At 45.2% G+C, this 18,989-nt stretch overlaps 1 protein-coding gene across 1 annotated transcript in view; it reads left to right on the top strand.

The window, feature by feature from the left end:
• The first annotated feature begins 4,103 nt into the window (after nt 1-4,103).
• LOC115095018 (cadherin-8-like) overlaps nt 4,104-18,989 on the top strand; it is a 66,951-nt gene continuing 52,065 nt past the window's right edge. The window contains exon 1 of the mRNA XM_029608172.1: nt 4,104-4,215. Coding sequence (XP_029464032.1) covers nt 4,176-4,215 — 40 coding nt within the window. The 5' untranslated portion in view covers nt 4,104-4,175. The remainder of the gene's footprint in view (nt 4,216-18,989) is intronic.

Genomic DNA, 18,989 nt, shown 5'->3' with positions numbered 1-18,989 from the left:
CCAGGAGTGTTGTGATCTTCCTGCATGCAGTGCCCTATCCCTGATATCGGGATGTGTGCAAGAAGATCACAACACCCCCGGTATCAGGAATAGGGCACTGTGTGCAGGAAGATCACAACACCCCCAGTATCAGGAATAGGGCACTGTGTGCAGGAAGATCACAACACCCCTGGTATTAGGGATAGGGCACTGTGTGCAGGAAGATCACAACACTCCTGGTATTAATAGGGATAGGGCACTGTGTGCAGGAAGATCACAATACCCCTGGTATCAGGGTTAGGGCACAAGTTCTAGTCACATTGACTGATCACATTACTTGTTTTGTCAGGCTACCAACTGTTTCCATTTCCCATCCCCCATATACTGTCAGTAGGAAACTTGGTAACATGAATAAATAAGAGGGCAGCCAATAGGAATACATATTCATTCCTAAACTGACCTTAACTGACCTGAAAAGTGTCAAATTGTATCATTTTCAGTTAGTGCGCACTAACTCCCGTTAGTGCGCACTAATCGGAAAAAAACGATTTTTAACGATTTTTTAACTAAAAAATCGTGCCTAAGACGATTTTCTTGCCCTGCCACACGATTTCTATCATTAAGACGATATGGAAAACGATTCACATCCCTAGTAATTATGGTGACGTCTGCATTTCTTGTTTGATTGGCTCCCTTTCTGGCGTGTTTTTAGTGTATTAACTGTCCTTGTGTTGGCAGTCTTTAAGCACAGTGTATGCAAAGTGATTTCACACATTCCCTGCTTCATTACTAATGTTTTGGTGTGTTTACGTCCTCCACTATTGTGTTGATAAAGAAAACTCAATACCAAATGAAAGAGACGACATTGAGCATTTAAATCCCAAAATAGCAAACTTCACAAAAAAGGTATAAAACTGAAGAATACCCTACATTCTACTTGAGCAATTCAAGAAAATTAAAGAGATTTCTTGAACATTTTAACTGGCATGTCTACTTTCAAATAGAAGGCAAAGTACTGTATAAACTGGTATATATTTGATTTCTGAAAACAATAGTTGAGATATAACAAAAGTAGAATAGCAAGAATATTGTAAATAAGCAACTCAAGCACATGGTACATAGTATCCACATACTTTATCCTGCTCTCAGGAAAATATTTATTTAGTTTACCTTCACCTATAAAGACTTAGTTCTTCCCATTACATTTTTATTAAGGATCACTTCTGCACTGGCACCAATATTTTTACCCATATTCACTTCTATATAGAGGTCAAGTACAGTAGTGACATCCAGTGACTGAGAAAGTGGTCTGCCATGAATTGCCATGACATGAAAAGCACCTGCTAGTTCATTTTTTTCTGCAGTAGATATGGATGATATTCTTTCCTGAAATGCATGTTCTACCATCAGCTTATATCTTGCTAGAATGTTTATTGAATGGAAATCATTCTGCCATTTGTAATGCAAGCTAACATTCGGTTTTGGCTTCTCAAGTAGACTAGATGCTTTTACTTTTAAAACCTCATGTTGTTAAAAGGATGCCTAGAAGCTAGTATAGCACAGTTTGAATCTGAAAGCTAACATATGTTAAAGCTGAGAATTAATCTTTTTTTTTTTGCAACATATTTATATAGAAAATATTTCACTCCCTAAATATGCTGACGGTATCACTGCTTGCAATTCATTTTCCTTTGTGTTCTGTTTTTTTTTTTAAGTGTGATGTAATTAAGACTGACAAGTGTAACAGTATGAATGTGATAGAGTATACTAAAATGGTGCCCATTTATAACCCTACTGGATTCATTTTCCCTACTTATGTTAATTTAAAATAAAACATCTAGGGTCTGATTCACCAGGATTTTTCTCCCATTCTGAGTACATAGGAAAAGAAATCTTATTGAATCAGGCCCTTAGAGGCAAATGATTTTGCAAATGGAGCCATACATGTGTGAAAACATGCAAAATATTAAAACATATATGTAAAATCAGTTTGGAGCTCTTATAGATTTTTGTGTGTGTTGGACCTGTTCAAAAACATTCACAAAATGGCCCCCAAACACACAGTAAACTTACGAGCATAATCTACTAATGTGTAAGTTTACAATAATTGTGAGATGAACTGCTGCAATGCAATCTTATGCAAAGAAGCTCATTATTTCTGAATTCTGTGAAAACTAGTTTGTGAAGTCAACCATTAGAAAAATACATATGTTACTTTTCTACCTGAATCATTTCCTTATGAGTACTTGTTGAAAATATACGCTCATACAATCATACCTTTTCAGCAAAACTCAGAACAGCTTAGTACATTGGTCTCTTGTAAAGAGAAGAAATGTTGTAATCCTGTGCATGTCCTTATGTGTGAATGTTCCTAGATCACAAAAATATGCTGTAGGGATAGATTTTAAAAACTGTCATATGTTTATCAAAACTCTGCACTTCTCTCTGTGTATGTCTATCATATTTCACATGTGACCACTCTAGTTTATTAATTTATTGATTGTTCTTATTTCATTTGCCATCATATCAGTGAGCACTCACAGTGACTTACAGTAATAATAAACAGTACAAACCAATACAAATACAGGGCCTCATTGACTAAGGGGGTCATTTTCTATAGCTTTTGCACGTGAAAAGGGACTTTTCGCGTACCATAGCTAGATTGGGGCAGAGTCGGCACCGGAAGGGGAGGAGTCGGTGCAGCACCGGGGCAGACGCAGTAAAGACATTGCTGACGGCGAAAAGGTAAGGACCCTTATTGCCGCCAGTAATGCGCCCAATAGCGCCACCTTTCATGGTGGCGCTATTGGTTTGCGAAAGCCGGCAGCGATTGCACCGCAGAGGTGCAATCGCTGCCGGCTTTCGCAGGCCCACCCCCTGCTTCACTCCCACACCCCCCGGTACCGCGCGATTCACTAAGGCCGGCAATTTTAGAAAATCCAGGCCCAAGTATTTTTCCCATAGAATGGGAGTAAAGCCTTACAGGTGAATTTTCAAAGGAGTCCTGCATGTAAATGTAACATGTTATGGTAGCAATATTCAAAAGCCATTTATGCACATTGGGATGATAAATTTAATTGTGGCGCGCAGGTGCATATATGCACATGTTTGCTGGCTCGCGTCCAGAGGCTCGTCCATTTTATAACATATGAGCATATATGCATGTATGTTATAAAATAGCCTGGATGTGTGTACATGTGCACACAATTTTAAATGGATGCAAGCATGTGCGCAAAACTCCCGCGTCTACCACGTAAATCCTGTACATTTTACAAGGGATGTGCGCTGACATCATAGGTATTTGTCCCAGTTCATTCCCAGTTTGTCCAGTTTAGAGATAGGACTTACAACCGTCCCTAATTTTATAGCTACCCTTTGCCCTGTTAACCTCGACCCCTTAAAACCCTGCTGCCTGGCCTATTTATTTTTATTTTATTATTTACACATCAGCCATAGCAGAAGTAAAGTTACGAGGCAGGGGACCCCGGCCCGCGAAAGGACACGTAAGTATTTATGTGCATATTTCTTGGCCAGGCCATGGCACGCCCATACCATGCCCAAACCACGCTCACACACTGCCCCGTTTTAGAAACTCCATTTCTGCATGCAGCGGAAGATACACACGGCCTTAGGCAGCTTTTAAAATCTGCTTGGCAAGCGGCAGCCCAACCTCTGCTCATATCTACCAATTTTGGCGTGCGCAGGGCTTTTAAAATTTGCCTATAAGTGCACTTACACATGTAAAACCCAGTTTTAATCCTGCTTTTCAAAATCAGAGTCTTTGTAAATCACAGTCAGTAAATATCAATCAAACTTACACTAAACAACATACAATGATGCAATTTAAAATTCTGGAATTTCAGGACTTTGATTTAGAATCCCATGGTAAAAACAGATTATTCTAAGGCCCTCAAGATATTTTAATTCTTTCATTACATTTCTAATTCCTTTTAAGCTCAGATATAGCCATGAGGTAGGCTTCATTGATTTATGGAATTTATTTTGCATGGTTCAGTTTATTATGTGATTGTGAATTGCAATTCTGCACATTATCGCTTGCTAATTAGTATTTTATATTGTCTAATGTCATGATTAAATATCACTTTTCTCTGTTTTAGATAATTCAAACAGTTAGTGCCATTGACAGTGATGACCCAAAGAATGGACATTATTTTTTCTACAGTCTTCTACCTGAAATGGCCAACAATCCTAATTTCACCATAAAAAATAATGAAGGTAAATATCAAATATGTGCACTATATATTTGCTATAGTATTAGTTTCATCATAGTATTGACTTTGCTAATTAGAGATATAAACAATTAAAATATGTTTCTTCAGTCTCCTGTAATATTGTATTTTGTTACTTTTGAAAGTTGAAACTAGAACAATGATTCAATGCAATAGACTTGAAAAGTGATTCAGCCTTTATAATATGTTCATCAGATATGCAGACTGAAAACACTGCTGCAGACAGAGATGAGATCATCTATGAGTAGCATGTATATTACACTATGAATAGTTAATTGCATGAGCAGCAATCCAAAGCATATCGTAATGTTCAAAATATTTATTTACAGAATTTAGATTACATGTGATATAATATAGTATTATCCACGGTACAAACTGGGACAAAAAATATTAGGTCAGCAAAGTCTTCTTGAAGGGCATTTTGCCCTAATGGACTAATGCTGTTTCTGGAACAGCTTGGAAAGAACACATTCATGTTTTAAAATAATGTAAATAAGGTACTTTACTTATGAGAAAAGATAAGAACATAAGAAATTGCCATGCTGGGACAGACCAAGGGTCCATCAAGCCCAGCATCCTGTTTCCAACAGAGGCCAAAAACCAGGCCACAAGAACCTGGCAATTACCCAAACACTAAGAAGATCCCATGCTACTGATGCAATTAATAGCAGTGGTTATTCCCTAAGTAAAATTGATTAATAGCCATTAATGGACTTCTCCTCCAAGAACTTATCCAAACATTTTTTGAACCCAGCTACACTAACTAGATGTACTAAACATCTTTCCAATAGACACAAATTGAGAAAAACTCTATAGAAGAGATGTGCTTCGGGTAAAAAATTTCTGTCGGGCTACGTTTCAGGGCCTCCCCACGGGAATTTTGTTTTTCCTGTGGTTCGGGTTTTTGTTTTCGGGGGACCTGATTTTCGGGTTAGTGCGCACTATCGGGAGTTAGCGCCCGCTAACTCCTGTTAGCTCGGTAAGTGAAAAATGAATTTTTTTCCAAATTTCAGAAAAAATTCAATTGTTTTTCAGTTCTCCCGAACCATTCCAAATTAGGCAATTTTGTTGACATTGCCTAATTCGGGAAAAACGATTGCACATCCCTACTCTATAGTACATCTGGCCCAAGATAGATGTTATCAAAAAAGGACAAAGAGTGTGCCTGGTTGCCTTTGTCTACCTTGTTCTATTTAAGGATATTTTCAATTTACAAGTCTATTGAAATTTAACTGTCTCCAGGAGACCAATCTCACATTTTGTTACCTTACCTTGGAAGTGTAGTTAAATCTATATACTAGGAAACTTGCTGCCTACCCCTGATAATATCCAACACCTGGAAACCACTGCATGTTTTTGAACTTGTTTCAAGGGGAGTCCATAAACAGTTATTAGACAGGTAGACATGAGAAAGCCAGTGCTTATCCCTGCAAGTGAAATTCAAAAAATCGATCAAACATCGGGGTTCTGTCAGGTACTTGTGATCTAGATTGGCTACCGTTGTAGACAGGAAACTGGGCAATGTTAGCAGTGAACGCTAACAGGTTTGTTGTAAGCGCAAGAGAGGATACTGCCAGGAGAGCAACAAAGGCACTACTCGCTCCCGGCATGTCCTGGGGGTTTTGGGGGTTCTGTGTAAGGTGGGAGGGCAGGGGAAGGGATGGCAATATAGTGGAATGGTGGGATGAAGTAGGGCCTGGAGCCTTCTTTTCATTTAAGTATCTTGGAGGGGCATCGGGCCGCTATTGCCAGCAATGTTTTAAATTATGCAATATGGGCCGGACTTTAAAACACTTACGCACGTGAAACCTGGGGGTTTATGCGCGTGGTCAGGCCTTATGCGTTCTGGGCCAATTTTCAAAGGGCCCGGCCACACGCATAAACCCCCAGGACATGTGTAAGCAAAAGGGTCTGGGGGGCAGGGAGGGGGGCGAGGCTAGAGGCACCCGGCACAGCAGCAATTTGCCGCTGTGCCAGAGGATCTCGCGCCGGCAGGGTGCCGGTGTGTACAACTTGCTCCTGCTCAGAAGCAGGAGCAAAAGGTAGGACAATGAATTGGGGGGGGATTTAGGATAGGGATAGGGGAAGGGAAGGATAGGGGAAGGGGAAGGGAGGTCAGGCTAGGGATTTGGGAAGTTCCCTCCCAGTCCGCTCCTTAATTGGAGTGGACTGGGAAGGAACTGGAGAAGGCCCCGATGCGTCGCCGTGCATATTTGAACATCTCTATCCCCCCTTGTGCACCCCGACTCAGCATTTTATAACATGCGCGCCAGCGCGCATGTTATAAAATCATGCATCCATGTGTGCACGCCGGGTAGCACGTGCACATGGATGTGCCTGCGTAATGTTTTAAAATCTACCCCATTCCCTCACATAATTTTTATTATTTTTGTGTGTGAAATGGTGGTGAATAATCAAGCATGCTGGCTGAGTGTTTTTGTGGGGTATCTGATTTAACTGGTTATGTACTTAATAATATAGCCAATTAACTTCAGTGTTGCCTGGGTAACCTTAACTGATAACTGTAACCAGATATATTCAGCATGATGCCCTAACTTATTCAGGCAAAGTTATCCAGATAATTTTAGTTGAGGATCGTTCTGCTGAATATCTGTGACAAGTTATTCGGCTAACTTTAACCAAATAACATGTTTGCTTATTGGCTTACTGAATATGGACCTTATAGAAAATGAAATATCATTATATTATACTTTCACATGAATTTTCCTTGTTAGCTCCTTCAGTGTAATAGAGATAAACAAAGAAATACTATTATCTCCACATTGCAAAGTAATGGGTGGATATATATAGATATATAGATATATATATATATATATATATAGATAGATAGATAGATAGATTTTTTTTTTCATTAAGTACAGATCAGCTCATAGCATCAATTAAAAAAAAAGTCATTTTCTTTTCACAGAATGCCAGAACACTAATTCTCCTTGGGATTATAACATTATCTGATTGCCTGTGAAAAATCTCTGTTATAAGTGAAGCAGAATGTTTATGTGTTAACAAGAAAATTTATTGTGTGGAATACAGGGTGCTAATCCCTTGGAAATGCTGTGCTATGCAAAATGAATTCCTGAAAATTATTGACACTTTTGTTCTCACTGAAGAAAAAAGATAAAATTATTTCTCTCCAGACAGGGCACTGCCTCAGTTAGATTTTATTTGAACTATTCAGTTTTCTCCATAGAAGGCCTTAATAGATAATGAATGCCACCTCCAAAGGTCAATAAATCAATTTTAATGAAAAATAAATTCATGTGATACAGAACAGATCAAAATTTCAAATTGTTTTTCTCATCTGTTGTTCTCTCTTTCTGCCTTTAATTCTGTACTTTAAAGTATATGTGTTTTCATAGAGATGTGTGGATCTCTTTAAAAGAGATTAGACACGGTCCCGTGGTGTGTGTACAGATGCCGCTGATAACCTGGCGCCGCACGCGCCATAAACGCCATGAAGGGGCCATGGAGACACTGTCTCTGCAGCTGTGTGGTGTTGGGGTGGCCCAATGATGTAGCCTGCATGCCAATGTCAGCCCCTCCCCCCCCCCCCCCCTGCTGATGCAAGCATGCCTGATCTCAGCTGTGGGAACCTCAGGCTACAGGCAGGAGGGGTGGAGGGAGTCTCACAGGAGGGCTCCATCAGGGGGGCGTGAGCTATTATGAGAAGGCTCATTGGCCAATTCTGGCACAGGGTCATCCAATGGGGTGGGGGCAGCCATGCAGAGAGGCGGAATCTGACCGGGGTGCAGTGCCCCTGTCCCTTTTGCTTCCTGTCCTCTGCATAGCTGCCACACTAGGGAAAAATACCACGGCTGCCGTAACAATTTGGTCATTGGATTAAAAAAAATAATAATAACATAAGGAGGAAGCATGGAGTAGCCCAGTAGGGATGTGCAGAGCAAAATTTTATGTTCATATTTTTTATGTCCGAAAGGGGGTCCCACTTGCGGCCAATATGGACATAAAAAAAATCCAATGAGTTGGGTATATGTACATATGTGCAAAAAAAAAATGTAAACCCCCTCACCCTCCTTAATCCCCCCCCCAGACTTACCACAACTCCCTGGTGATCGAGCGAGGAGTGAGGACGTCATTTCTGCAATCCTTGGCGAGAAGCATGTGACGTCGGTGGCACGTCGAGTGACGCGGCGTCACGTGATTCCCGGCTCGTTCGCGCCGGACGGCTCGTTCGGCCCAAAAAGAACTTTTGGCCAGCTTGGGGGGGCCTCCTGACCCCCCCAAGCTGGCCAAAGTTCTTTTTGGGCCGAACGAGCCGTCCGGCGCGAACTCGCCGGGAATCACGTGGCGCCGTGTCACTCAGACGCGACGTCACGTGATTCCCGGCAAGTTCGCGCCGGACGGCTCGTTCGGCCCAAAAAGAACTTTTGGCCAGCTTGAGGGGGTCCCCCCAAGCTGGCCAAAAGTTCTTTTTGGGCCGAACGAGCCGTCCGGCGCGAACTTGCCGGGAATCACGTGACGCCCCCCAAGCTGGCCAAAAGTTCTTTTTGGGCCGAACGAGCCATCCGGCGCGAACGAGCCGGGAATCACGTGACGCCGGCGTCACTCGACGTGCCGCCGACGTCACATGCTTCTCGCCAAGGATTGCAGAAATGGCGTCCTCACTCCTCGCTCCATCACCAGGGAGTTGTGGTAAGTCGGGGGGGGGGGGGATTAAGGAGGGTGAGGGGGTTTATATTTTTATTTTGGCTCAACAATCGCGATTTCCCACATATCTATGTTCGATATGTGGGAAATCCGATCGTTTATGTCGAATCAATTTTTTAAGTAAAAAAAAAATATGAGTTGCGTTTTACTAATGCGGTCAATCCGAATGCACACCCCTATAGCCCAGTGGTTAGAGCAGCAGGCTATGATCCGGGGAAGCCAGGGTTTAAATCTCACTACCTGGTCTTTGTGTCCTTGGGCCAGCCCCTTCACTTCTATTTTCCTCAGGCAATGCAAGGGTGGTGACCTGTGGTTGAGGCAACAGTGAGAGAACAAATCTAGGGTCAGATCTGCCTCAACTGGAACAGAGGAGGAGATCCAGCCATCCTGCACCCAAACTTCAAAGAGGTAGTTCCCTTGGGGGACAGTGGGTAGGTGCATCCATATTGGCTCTTCCTGAAGTGATTTAAGGGGCAGCATCTTAGCTCAGCCATTGCATGCAATCGTGGTTGCAGGGCTAGAGCTTCGATTCGCCAACCGTCCCCACGGGGGGGACCTGGAGAACCCAGTACCACCTGGGTAGTAATCTCCAGGTGCACCGCCAGCCGATAATCCCCAGGGGGGTGCGGGGTCCTGAAAATGCAGGGCATCCTGGGGAAGAGCCTGATGGTGACCTCAGTCCCCGTCGGGGACCCAGTGCCAAACCCTAGCACCCCAACGAATGGCAGTGTGGCCAAGGGATGGGAACTGGGCAGCCTAGGGGTAGTTTTCCTGCTGGGGACAGTTGCATTCCGCTGCCCCCTGCACCAGCTCCAGCCAGCGGGTTGGGGAGTGGGACAAGTGGCCCAGGGGTGATTTCACCCCTCAGGAACAGCATGGTTTGCAGCAGGGAGCCCGACCACATGGCTTAACTTTGTTCCCCTACAGTCAACAGGCGCCAGGATGGAGGGCTGCGGAGGCGGTCACTCCACCATGGCCCACTTGGCCATATCCAGGGCCTCTGAGTTTTTACCATGGGGCCAAACCACACTGGCAATCAGTTATTCCTCCTAGTACTAGCCAATGGAATCCCGGCTGTACCATGTGCCTGCAGTCTTTGGGCATCAGCATGCCGGAACCGCAGGAGCCTGTGAAGTTGGTCTCCCAGCTCCCTGCCCCAATCTATGCTGCACTTGAGAGCTTCAGTACCCCGAACCATCTGGACCTAAAGAATGCCACAGATGCCTACAGAATGCCACAGGTTGGGTGCATGGCCCAGAGATTCTGGACCACGCACCCAACCTGCAGCGCCACAGACTGCTGCAGGTGAGTCCAGTGGGGTCACATCAGTGCACAGGCCTGGGGAATCCTCTGAACAACCACCAGGGTTGGATAAGGTATCCCACCCCCCCAGCAGAGGCCATTAAGGCCCAGCCCCTTGAGGATCACGATAAATGCGAAAGGAGGCATAAGAGGAAGAGTAGGAGGTGCCTGTTGCTCCAATTCCTCAGGCAGCAGGAGTTCCTCCCTAGCATCTTCCTCTAGTTCCTGGGGGTTGTCAGTAGCAGAGGGCTCATGAAGTGCCATTGCCACTAACGCTAGCCTGCCAACGCTAAACATGACAAAGTGGTTGTGGCAGCATGTTCCGCGTTCATTCCGGCGCCACATATGCCTTCTCCAGAATGTTGATATTTTTAGCTTGCTGGAGGGGGGCGTAGGAAGGTGGAAGGATCACTCAAGGATTGCAGACATCATGAATCTCCTTCAGGTCCCAAGCGGGTCTCTAGAAACATTAACAACTGGGTACGATCCTTTGTGCGCCTAGCATCAATAGTCGGCTGAACCGATCCCTTGCAGCACTTAACTTTGTGGTCTTATTTAGATACCATTGTCAGTACCCACTGCACCTATAAGGGATTCTCTTGGTTGAATTATGATGAGCGATTCAGAAGAAGGATAGCTGATATACCATCCATATCATGGGGTGCACAAGACGTTGAGCTGCGGCTGACACACATGATGGCATGGAATTCAGAAAAATATGTGAACAATCGCCCCTTTCGTGCCCATGGATGCTTCCATGTACTGGCATGGGCAGCCAACCCCACAGCTGAAGCCTGTTGGCGGTACAACAAAGGGGGTTGCACAACACAGGATTGCAAATACAAGCACATCTGTGCTGCTAGTCACCCCACCACCAAGTGTACTAAAAAAGCCCCAAGTGGCAGGGGAAAGTAGCCCTTATTTGTGAGCCTCGACCCCAGTCAGCTGGGAGTGATTGGCATCGGGTCTTAGCCTCTATTCCAATAGACATATAGCCTTTACATTACACCAAGGTTTCAAGGAAGGCTTCATAATCCCGTATGAGGGTCCTCTGAACCGTACCCGACACTCAAATGCACTTCCCACAGCCAGGTTCACTGACCTAGTGAGAGAGAAGCGGGGGGTTGAAATTAATCTAGGCAGGGTAGCAGGCCCCTTCCACCTCTCGCCCTTTGAGAAGATGATCCTGTCACCTCTAGCGGTAGTGCCTAAGAAGGAGCAGGGTAAATCCAGACTGATAAACACCCTGCAGGCCAGGCTGTGTTGACTTCATCCCACGGGAGATGTGTGCAGCTTAATACACTTCCTTCGATAGTGCACTTGACCTCCTCATGGATTGTGGGGAAGGGGCTCTCATGACAAAGGTTGACATAAAGTCCGCTTTCCTATTGCATGCTAGCTAACTCACTCCCAGTAAGCAAATACAATTTTAATGCCATCCTCAAGCACACCCTGGAAGTGGCCGGGTTGAAGCCGGAGCAGTTCAGGACTCAGTCCTTCCGAATGGGGTGGTCTCGAGCACAGCAGCATTGAGTTTGCCAGGCACAGCCATTCAGTGTATTAGCAGATGGCATTCTCCGGTGTACCTAACGAAATCCCTCATCCTATTGCACAATAGATGCTGGCAGCGACCCAGAGGATCACACCAGCGTACTCTCCTATACCCCTGTGACATTGCCACTAATGTCTTATGTCTTTCAAGCCCTCAATGGTGCTATCAAGTGATATGGATCATGGGACATTCTTTTGCATTTTGTGCGGAACAGCAGGCGAAGAGAAATACCCTCAGTGGACAGCTGGGCGTTACACCAAGAGATGGCATAATGTGATGGCTGGGTCACAAGGTCATGTGTTGGGATCAATTGGTTCCCCTGATAAGGCAGCAATTGACAAAGTTCACCAACTTGAAACATGCCATACACATCTTGGAGGCAATGACTTGGGAATCACGCCTAGATGCCTGCTATTAAATAATATGAGTTGTGACATTGCTGTCATTGTTAGGACTGTCCAATTCCGGAAGTGGATCCTTAGGCCGACCGACCAGGATGGGCGGCCGGGAGGCAGAACACACACTGGGCTGACGAGACCACCTGGAAACCCGTGACCCCTCCAGAGGAGCTGTAGGAGCCCGGGTCGCTAGGACTTTGGTATCTTCACCCTGGAAGTCCGAAGTCCCCCCAGGAGGAGCCCGTAGGGACCCGGACCGCTGGGACTTAGGCGAAGGACAGACGAAACCCAGGAAGGAATACGAACCGGAGTCAAGGCAGGCGGCAAGCAAGCGGGGTCGGAGTCACAGGCTGGAATCAAGGCAGGCGGCAGGCAAGCGGAGTCGGAGTCACAGGCTGGAATCAAGGCAGGCGGCAGGCAAGCGGAGTCGGAGTCACAGGCTGGAATCAAGGCAGGCGGCAGGCAAGCGGAGTCGGAGTCACAGGCTGGAATTAAGGCAGGCGGCAGGCAAGCGGAGTCGGAGTCACAGGCTGGAATCAAGGCAGGCGGCAGGCAAGCGAAGTTGGAGTCACAGGCTGGGATCGGGACAGGCGGCAGGCAAGCGAAGTCGGAGTCACGGCTAAAATCAAGACAGGCGGCAGGCAAATCAGGAAACAAAGTCAGGCAGGCAGGATCCGAAGACAGGCAGGCTGCAATCAGGAACCGGGAGAACGAAACAGCAACTAGCACTTCCAGGATTAACCTCGTTGCAAGGCAAAGTAAGGATTCCCGGGGCCTGTTTAAATCCCCTTACCGGCGTCTGACATCATCAGGAGGCGGGCCAGGACATCCGGGGCTGTGAGCAGAAAAGGTCGGCCCTTGCTCGCGCGCGTTCCCCTCCAGAGGGGCGGAGTCTTCGGCAGCGTCTCCCTCGTGGAGACGCCGCTGCCACGCGGCTCGAGAGGCCTGGGACCCGGCGGTTTGCAGCCGCTGCCACGCGGCTCGGGGAGCCCGGAACCCGGCAGTCAGCAGCGCGACAGGAGGAGGTAAGGGCCCGGTCACTGACCCAATGACCAGGATCACAACAGTCATCCTGTCCTTGATGCCCAGCACCATGATCATCTGGTCGGAGATCATCCCTTGCCACCAGTTTCTCGATTTGCCTCTCTGGACACATTGGATGAAGAAACTAAACAAGCAAATTGGGACTTTTGTTGAGCACCAGGGTGGCGTGCATAAAGGACACCACATCTGGATGTGAGTGGATTGCTCGGTACTGTTTTATATTGACAGGGTGCACCTTTCAGATATTGGACAAGACTTGCTCTTAGCCAACTTGAAACATGCCATACCCAGGGGCCGATGTAATACACTGTCGGATGCGTGTTAAATAGGCGCTAATACATCCCCTATTGCAATAGGGGGATTACCGCCTATTTAACGCACGTCCAATGTGTAGTGAATGAGTTAGTGCTCATCACATGCAAATGCATGTGAATGAGGCTATTACTCATTCACTCCAAATGCAAAAATATAAATGTGTGTCTGAGACGCACATTTATCGCTCAGCTATTAACGCCTGCTCCAGGCAGGCGTTAATAGCTGAGCACACTGAAAAAAAGTACAGAAAAGCAGAAAAAACTGCTTTTCTGTACTTTTTTAAAAGTAAAAAAAAAAAATCTCTGCTGGCCGCTTTGAAGACCGACACTGATATGCTCCGCGTCGTTTTTCATAACCAGCCTGCTGCAGTAATGAAAACCAATGCCAATAAAGTCGGCGGTGCTTTTCATAACCGGCTGACTACCGTTATGAAAACCAACGCCGAGTTTATCGGCATCGGTGTTCATAACCGGCAGACCGCCAGTTACTGTGGGGTCGCTTTAGCAAGGAGGCGCTAAGGTCACGCTAGCGACCTTAGCACCTCCTTGCTAGCCTGACCCCCTAATTTGCATATTGCATGGTGCCCCCCTTGCGGGCACCATGCATGCATTAAGAAAGTGGGCTCTAAAAAGTCAGCACCTGCTTCCCGCGAATAATATTGCATCGGCCACACAGAGTCCTGACAGGTTCCTAGCCCTCACCTGAAAGGTCCCTAGCCATCGGCCACAGCTTGGGGGAGGGACGTGAATAAGGTGTCTGCTATTCAGGCCCTATGGCGGGTGTACCCGAGCTGGAAGGGGGGGTCAGCTAGAGACAGTGCACAGCACATGATAAATAACATGAATGCAAGGGGGTGTTAGGAATCAGTTGCTGGATACTCCTGTTGGAGGAGGAGTTAGCAATCTGTTACGAATTGGCTTCCGTGGAGATAGGAGTTAGCAATCTGTTATGGATATGCTCCTGTGGAAGGAGGAGCCAGCAATCTGATATGCTCAGCTCCTGCAGAGGGAGCAGTTAACAATCTGTTGGAGGTTAGACTGCGGAGTTAGCAATCTGTTATGAATCTGTTGCTGAATACTCCTGATGGAGTAGGAGTAGCAATCTGTTACCAGCGGAGTGCTTGGAGAGGGCACTCAGCTGTAGAAGAATGTAGATAGGTGGATCCTTGGGCCGATGGCAGATGACTGCGCCCCTGGGAGGATATCCTGAGAGGGACCACCGGCTAGGCTTGAGTATGGAGACAGACACAGATAATTCTTTTATTAGACAGGTTAGTGGAACCACCAGAGGTGGCAGTAGTGAGCTCATATGCCCGGCAGGGCTGAAGTCCCTCAGGTACTGGAACAGCGATCCCAGAAAAGCTGAGCTGTAGAGAAACTATAGATAGTGAGTAGACAGGGTATGTTGTGTACATAGCCAGAACTGGATGACAAAACTCACATAAGGTCTTAAGGAAGCTCAGTAGCTGGAAAGGATTAGGCCCTCGAGGAGCGAGTACCTGGTTCCAGGGAAAGCTCTGAGAGAGCGATGGTAACTCACAAATGTCTGTATCTGCGATAGCTTCCAGGCAGTAGAGAATCTTCAGAGTATTCAGGGACATGGGCCCTTAAGGAGTGAGTACCGGTTCCTATCTGCAATCTGAAATAAAGAAAAGAGAGTGAGGCCCCCTAGGAGCGTGTACCCCTGGTAAGTCCGAGGAGGCAGAGTAGCTTGGGAGAAAAGCCGAAGCAATCCCCAGCAATCCCCTTGCTAACTCAATTCCTTAGCGAATACCGAGACCTTTTATATTGGAAGCGGATGACGTCATATCAGGGGGACACCCCCGAGGTTCACGCCCTTGCTGGTACATCAATCGGAGTGCACGCGCACCCTACGTCATCAGACAACATGGCAGATCTGCAGCGTCATGCTGGTCCGGGAACGCTGGAGGGAGATGGCAAGAAGACGCCAACCGTCCATCAGACCCAGAGGGAGTAGCCACAGAGGTAAAGAGGGCGGAGTGAGGGCGTCGAGCAGCGACGGACGCAACAGGGGGCTGTCTGTCGGCATGATCTGCTGGCCCAGTGTGGCGATAGACCGGATGTCCACACCCTCTGTTGTGGCAGTCACCTTGCTTAGACGCAGGGGTGAAGGAGCGCCATGTGATTTCCTCCCAGGTGGCGAAGAGACTTGCTTGGTTGTGATGGGTCCGGGGCCGGAGAAAACGTGCTGCCTCCAAAAGTGGAGGACTCACGGAAAGCTTACTTCTGTTATGGCTTGGGTCCAAAGCTTGTAACACTGTTTATTGCAATAAAGTTGCAGCCAATTTCATCCCACATCTTGTTTGCTGACTATTTTGTATATGTGAATGTGTGTTACTGCGTCCTCCTGCCTCTTAACTCCCGGGCGACGTACAGTCGTGGCTGCCTGGGTTAAGACACAGCATTGCGCTGTGCATGGATGCTGTCACTAACCCAGCGCTGTGCATGCTGCAAACGCCAGGGAAGGAATGGGGAATTTGCCCAAGCCTTTTTTTTTTTAACCCAGCTACACTAACTGACTTAACCACATCCTTTGGCAATGAATTCCAGAGCAAACCTCCTTAGCCGAGTGCACTGTATAACTCGCAGTCAGACACGGGTTGAATAGGCGCTAATGAATCCCCTAATGCAATAAGGGGATTAGCGCCTATTCAACACACGTCCAACACAGAGTGAATCTAATAGCGCTAATCACATGAAAAGGCATGTGATTGAGGCTATTAGCATTCACTACAGATGCAAAACAAAAAATGTGCGTCTAGGACGCGCATTTAGCACTCAGCAATTAACACCTGCCTGGAGCAGGTGTTAATTGCTGAGCGCTCCTTAAGCCAGTACAGAGAAGCAGAACAAAACTGATTTTCTGTACTGCCTCCTCCTTAATATCGTTGAGATATCAAGTAGGAGGAAAAACAAAATTAAATAAAGTTAAAAAATAGAAAAAAAAAAAAACCCACTAGCAGTCAGGTACAGGAAACAGACACTCAAATGACAAGCGTCTGTTTCCTGAACCCCCTGGCTGTGCAGCTGTGCAGCGTTTAGGAAAACCGACGCCGAAAAACTCGGCGTCGGTTTTCCTAACTGGCGGACCACCGATGCCGATCGGGTTCTCGTTAGCAAGGAGGCGGGGTTGCATTAGTAAGGCGCCTCCTTACTAATGCAACCCCGTAATTTAAATATTGATTGGCGCCTCCCTTGCGGACGCTTGGAGCACATTAAGAAAGCGGGCGCTGACTGTTCAGTGCCCGCTTTCTGCGCATATTTATTGCATCGGCCTCATAGTGTTTCCAAATGGGTAGTTTTGTACATATCATGACAGGAATTAACCTTATTAATAAGCCGAGGTGTGTGGGGGTATGTTCTCATTCTTTCAATTTACTGCTATTGCACTGCTTACCTCTAGTCTTACACCAAAGACATCTTCTTTTTGGAGTTCATAGGGAGTAATATGTATAGGCACCACATCAAGGTGCTCTTAGAAGTTCTTTTTAATCATGTCAATGGTGCCCAATATAATTAGGGCTATTTCTGTATCTTTCTGTCACATTTTCTTGGTCTCTGGTGATTGCATCTCTGAAACTTGATAACCTTTTGTCTCTATTCATATAGAGAATAGTGACTTAGACCTGACACTTATATCAGTAAAGCATGTGTTTTTCTTCTTGATACTATGCCCAGTTCTCTAGCATGTAAAAGGATTTCCCAGGTGATCAGAACTTCTTCACTTGTCATGGGAGCATCCAGATGCTTCTCGTTGACTCCTTTACTGCACATGACCTTAAGAAACTCATAACTTAGATGTCCACCGAAAGTTATTTTGTAATATAAAGGACTAATGCAGTGCTTGCAGATCCTAGTTTTCATATAATATCATAAAAATTCTATATGATGTCTTAGTTCCTGAAAATGTTTTCAATAAATAATCTAGATGAACAGAATATTTACATCTGTTCCTTAAGACTAGCAGTTCTAAAGGTTATACTGAGATTTTTCACTATAATAATAAAAGTATTTAAAGTACAGTATAGTTTTGCATAAAGTCAGAATACCTGTCAGATTCCCAATTGAAAAAAGAGCAATGGATGTTTCATAGTTAAAAACATTACAATCCTGTTGTAGAGAGAAGATCTGAGAAAGAAACTTTCATTCTTTGTCACTCTGCATATAAAACTCTAGTATTTGGCCAATTTTTAAATCAAGATGTAATCTTTAGGTATTAGGGATCTCCATATAATGGAATTCTGTATTTCTTCCATAATTCTTAAGGGTAATTTTTACCATGCAATAAAGAATCCACCTAGAGGTTTATGCACAGGATGAGTCTCTCTCTCTCCCTCTCTCTCTCTAGCACCTTTTCCCCCAGTTATCATGCCTGTGGTAATTGATTATGAAAAAAATCACTGTAAACTGTAAGTCTATTGGAAGAGTTAAGGCAAGTATTGTAGTGTGTACTTAAAGAAAATGCAAAGGTAGTAGAGCCGATAAATAAAGCTTGGTTTTAGCTTGGGAAAGGGAAGAAGTCAGACATTGTATGACAGCTTGGAGGAGACATATATGGAGAAAGCTTATATGAGTTCTGCTGTCCTTTGTAAACTGTCCCTAAGAATGGATTCACTGAAACGCTATCTTATGTAGAATACTCAAGGAAACATTTTCTGTTCCTTTGCTAGCAGAATTCTACGGGGATGGGGTGGGGGCCTCTTTCTAATATGGGGCCTAATTTACTAAGGCTTTTTTTTCCCTACTCTGTGACTATGACAATAAACTGGTTTGAATCATACCTAAGCAACAGATGTTTCCAAGTACAAATCAAAAACACACTATCTGACAAAATCAAACTACAAACAGGAGTCCCACAGGGATCAGCCCTGTCCGGAACCCTCTTTAACATTTACCTCCTCCCAATATGTCACTTACTTGCAGGACTTGGAATAATACACTACATACATGCAGACGACATACAACTACTGTTACCCATCGTAAACACCATTGAAGAAACAATGAAACTAGCCAATATGTATCTTGAAATAATCAAACAGCTCCTAAACCAAATGGAACTAGTAATAAACATTGACAAAATGGAATTCTTACATCTAGAACAAAAAAAAATATACACCCTATACAACCTACAATTGCAATAAAAAATAATCAAACCGTGGAGTTAGCAATAAAAGTACGGAATCTAGGAGTAATAATCGACCCTGAGCTAAATATGAAACAACACATTTCACAGAAATTAAAAGAAGATTACGCCAAACTAATGGTGCTTAGAAGACTGAAACCCCTGCTAACGCTGAACAATTTTTGTACAGTTCTACAGGCAATGATTTTCGCAAGCACAGACTACTGTAACTCTCTGTTATTAGGGCTACCTCAAGTTACTATTAGACCACTACAAATATTGCAAAATTCTGCTGCTAGAATTTTGAAAGGCAAAAAGAAA

The sequence above is a fragment of the Rhinatrema bivittatum genome, chromosome 7 (assembly GCF_901001135.1).
Source record: "Rhinatrema bivittatum chromosome 7, aRhiBiv1.1, whole genome shotgun sequence".
NCBI classification, from domain to species: domain Eukaryota; kingdom Metazoa; phylum Chordata; class Amphibia; order Gymnophiona; family Rhinatrematidae; genus Rhinatrema; species Rhinatrema bivittatum.
Note: the sequence above shows the minus strand (reverse complement) of the source record. Positions and strands in the feature narration are given on the sequence as shown.